This window comes from Triticum dicoccoides, chromosome 1A (assembly GCF_002162155.2).
Source record: "Triticum dicoccoides isolate Atlit2015 ecotype Zavitan chromosome 1A, WEW_v2.0, whole genome shotgun sequence".
In the NCBI taxonomy this organism is placed as follows: domain Eukaryota; kingdom Viridiplantae; phylum Streptophyta; class Magnoliopsida; order Poales; family Poaceae; genus Triticum; species Triticum dicoccoides.
Genome location: NC_041380.1, coordinates 423,601,901 through 423,606,549, shown reverse-complemented (window position 1 = coordinate 423,606,549; position 4,649 = coordinate 423,601,901). Strand labels below are relative to the sequence as shown.

General features: G+C 39.7%; 1 protein-coding gene across 1 annotated transcript; it reads right to left on the bottom strand.

Moving 5' to 3' along the window:
• Positions 1-1,104: 1,104 nt before the first annotated feature.
• Positions 1,105-2,365, bottom strand: LOC119353502. Its single transcript, XM_037620125.1, has 4 exons — positions 1,916-2,365; positions 1,612-1,819; positions 1,334-1,533; positions 1,105-1,143 (listed from the first exon to the last, which is right to left on the bottom strand). Exons 1-4 carry the CDS (start codon positions 2,150-2,152, stop codon positions 1,105-1,107), a joined length of 684 nt encoding a protein of 227 aa, XP_037476022.1. The 5' UTR covers positions 2,153-2,365.
• Positions 2,366-4,649: the final 2,284 nt, after the last annotated feature.

Here is a 4,649-nt window from a genome sequence, read left to right as displayed (position 1 = left end):
CATCACTTCTCCGTCAGTAAAGGACTGAATTGTGTTCTTACGTTTCTTCCCATTAGCTACTCGATGATAGAAGGTTGTATTGAGATCACCTTTTAATAGCCATCTTTCATTAGATTGTTGCAGCCAGAACAACTCTTCATTGACCAGGATATCGTTTAGTTCAGCTTGCAAACATACTTTTTTTCATATATCTCCAGATCGAGGGGGCCCTTTTCTTCCTCCTGTTCAATTTTTTCCAGCTCGGCCTTAATGCATTTCTTTCTTTTCCTATTATGCCCAAAGGTATGGGAACCCCACCCATTAAAATATTTCTTAAGCCGCTTCAGTTTAATATTAAGAACATCTATAGGATCTGTAGCCCGAACTGGCTGTTCCCAAATTCTTTTGGCCGTAGGATAAAACTTTTCATCTCTCAACCAACTGAGTTCAAATCTGAACTCCCGTTGAAGTGGGGTGTCAGCATTCTTCGCCCCCGAGGAAATTAAAAGAGGATTATGATCAGACACGTCCCTCACCAGCTTGCGGACCATAACCAGAGGAAATAAATCTTCCCATTCAAAACTCATCAAAACTTTGTCAAGTTTCTCTAGAGTAGGGTGCTTTTGGTTGTTAGTCCACGTGTATTTACCTCCACCCATGTGAATCTCTCTGAGACACAGGGAGTTAATAAGGGAGTTGAACTTGTCAACATAAGGCGATCGACTCATAGGTTTATTTTCATCATCATTACCTCGTAAGATATTAAAGTCACCCCCCACTATATAAGGCACCTGAATTCGCGAGCACATTGAGGCAAGTTCAATAAGGAAATCATCTTTACTGTCGTCATGAGCCGCCCCATAGACTGTTGCGATTGCCCAAACACGATCGAGCTTAACATCATATAGGTTTGCCTGTAAACAGAATCTACCCGAGGTCCAGGATATTACTTCCAAGGTTTCCTTCCTAACACCACATAGGATACCACCTGCTTTACCATTCGAGGGTACCCAATTCCAATCGAAATTATTCATACGATCAATCTTTCTAAGACTTTTCGGGGGGAAGTTTTTTTTCATAGTTTCTTGAAGGCAAATGAAATCTAGGGAATGATCTTTGATGATGTCAGAGAAGCATGAAGTCATTCCTTTCTTCCCTGCTCCTCTGCAATTCCAGAATGGACCATTCATTTAATAACAGTGGGTTTCTTTCCATGTTTGGCATTCCTACCAGGGGGCAAGGTAGGGCTACCACTATATTTATCAGGGACTTTCCTGTTTCTTTGACTTCTAGTTACAGGTCTAGAAATAACCACATTAGTTTTCTTTTCTCTCTTTTTTCTAGACCGAACTACAGTAAAGGATTCCTCATCTACTTCATTTTCCTCACACCACCTCAGATCAAAAGGTGTCTGGTCCCCCTTCCCATTAGTTAACATCAAGACATTATTTCTTTTATCATTGTCATCCTCCTTCCCCTCTATGTATTCTTTGTTTCTAGCTTTTTCCAGTTCTCTAAGGATGTCAATGCTAGTAAAATCAGTATCAGGGATATCTATACCCATATTGGCAGCTCTAAGCATTAACACAGGATCAGATAAAGATTCAAAGGAGTTGGTGTTTTGGGAGTTACCTTCTAGATCCCTCTTTTTTGCCGCCGCAGCAGCTTTGACCTCCACTCGCTCCAGATTACTCTGCACATTCCTCAGACTGAAGCGGAGATTTTCTTCAGTAACAAGAGGGGGGGCAGGAATCACCTCTGCACTCATCTCAGGCGACTCCACCCTATATTCACTGATCACCTTTAAATCAGAGTCATGTTGACCAATCACCTCCACCACCTGGGGAATTTTTTTAACCGCATCAGCATATGACTTAAATTCATTTTTATTGATATTGTCTTTTATCACCGAATGATGCTGGTGGGGTGTACTTACTTTCTCTTTCTCTTCAAATTCATGTTCCATGGTATCGATAAGCAATGTAGTATGGAGCAAATCATCAGATTCCATGCTCTCTTGTGACTCCCGAATCGGGTCAGGGACTTCTCTCTGGGGAATGGATGGAGATTTCCTTCCAAGCCCAGTCGAAGAACTGCCCATGTTAGCTCCAGGAGTCACGTTTTGCTTCTGATTTTTTCCATTGTTCCCATCTGGGTTAGGAGACACCACCATATCTTTTTTCACACGATTCGGATCCCTCACTAGAACTTGCTCCACCTCATAGAAGAAGTCATAGAAGTGTCCCCCTAAGACTGATTCGGCCACCCCTGGTATGGCATCCACATTTCTACACCCAATTTTCGCCCGAGCCGACGTCGAGCGGTGCAAAGCAGCCGATGTATGTTATTTTGTATTTAGAAATTGTTATTTTATATTAAAAAAATACTACATCTATATAAAAATGTTTCTTATGTATACAAAAAATGCACATTAGTATTGTCTAAAAAACATACATCAAAAACATATATTTGAAAAAATGTTATTCATGTATCTAAAAAATATTAACCATGTATAAAAATAATATTTCAGTGTGTCAAAAAATGCATAGTATGATTGAAAAATAGGCATAAAATGTAAATATGTCCAAATGTTAATCATGTATTTAGAAAATATTGAACACATGTAGAAAAGTGTTCTTAACGTACAATTTATATAAACAGTAGACAACAAAACCATATATTTGAAAAAAAAATCTCTCCCAAATAATAAAGCACGGATTGACTTTGTTGGGTTCACCGTCACAATACGCTTTCTTCTCATGTCATAATACGCTTTTACAATTTGTATAAACAAAATCGTAATATAAACGAGGTGATACTAATATAAATATAAATCTATATCTATGCCTCTATATCTATATCTATACCTACCTACTAATAAAACGCCTATTGCTTCTTAACCCCCTAATTTTCGTCTGTTTTGTCCGTCCGTCGTTTTTACTTTCCTTCGTAAGTCAGTTTCGATCAATAATATAGGCCAAGCAAACAAACCAGCCAGCCTACGAGCTGACACAACAAATCAGGCCCACCCATCCCAGGTTATGGTTTCTGACGACCCGGAGGCAAAAAAGTCTTCCTCACAATGCCCAGCCTACGCGATACCTCCTTTCAAATACATCCAACTAAGCTAGGTCACGCTGCCTGTACAAAGTAACAATTAGTCCCACCTCGCTTCTTTGCAATCAGTCCCATCAACTTTTATACGTTAGCGGCCTTGCTGCATCAGAAGTCAATAAGCAGATGACGGCAGAACAAAGGAATTAATCCCGCAAGTGGGGGGAAGAGGGATCAAAGGCACGAAGAAATCGGATTTAGCACAATCGATAGACTCAGACCCCAAACCCGGGGAATACGAAAGTAGAGATGCAGATGGGAGAAAGAATGGTCGCAAAGAGCAAAGAGGAGTTCCGGCCACTATCGGTTCTATCAAAAGATGCCTCCGGTGAGCGGCCTCCTCCCGTTGGTGAGGGGAGGCGGTCCACGCGTGCTCTCCAATCTGATCTGGACCCGAGAGAGCTGCGGGGACTTCAAGCAGCGGCGGCCGTTGAGAGAGGGCTTGAGTGCTGCGCATGGTGTTTTCGTGCGAGACAGAATAAGGATTGGATTAGCTATAGGCAGATTAAAGAAAGAAGGATTAACTAGAAGGACACAACTCCTTTACCCATCAAATCTCTTGCGCCCTGCACACAATTGCCGGGTTTGGTCTACATTTTCAAATTTGGATTTGCATATGTTTTGTATGACTACATAGATCAGGACACACGGCGTAAACATATATGTGTGGATGACCAATGAAGTAAATACATAAATTATCTTCAGGCGCCACTAATTCCAGTATACGAGTGCATAATAAACCGTCGGCGCCAAAACATAGGCATATACTTCCTCCGTTTCTAAATATAAGTGTTTATAGATTTCACTATGGACTACATATGAAGCAAAATAAGTGAATCTAAACTCTAAAATGCATCTATATACATTCGTATATGGTTCATAGTGGAATCTCTATAAAGATTTATATTTAGGAACGGAGGGAGTACATGTTATGGCCACAGAGTCTTTAATTGTTCTCAATAAAGATGTTATTTCCGATCATGAAGAATATACCATGCTTGATGTCCCTCAACATGGTCATGTTGAAGGTGGTACGGAGGAACGAGGCAACCACCTTATACATCCTTTTTACCTAAAGATTGATGCTATAGAAAACAAGAACAATTGCATCCATGTAAAATTACTTTGGAAGTATTGCATCTATAACATTTTTATTGTCTGATGTCAATGCAATGGTTAATCTGTCGGTGTGGTTTGCTCTGTCGCTAGGCATGGACAAACTAATCTACAATGTCACAGTGAAGTCGCACGAAAAACATGGTGTATATAGCAATGATACTCTAGCATGCAAACAACACATATTCTGATAATTAGATTTATTATAAATTGCTACCTATGCCTTATTTATTTATGCAAATTTCATATTGGTTTTTTAATCAACATCAGATTCATATAGTATATAGAAAACTTTCTTGCACACAAGCAATTTGAGATGGATGGCAAGGAACAATGAAGGAAAAGATATAGAGAGTGGTATGTATGGATGGCCAATGAAGAAAAAAAGAAAAAAAAAGCGCCATGAAGCCTATCAACTAAACAAAAAAACTTAATATTTG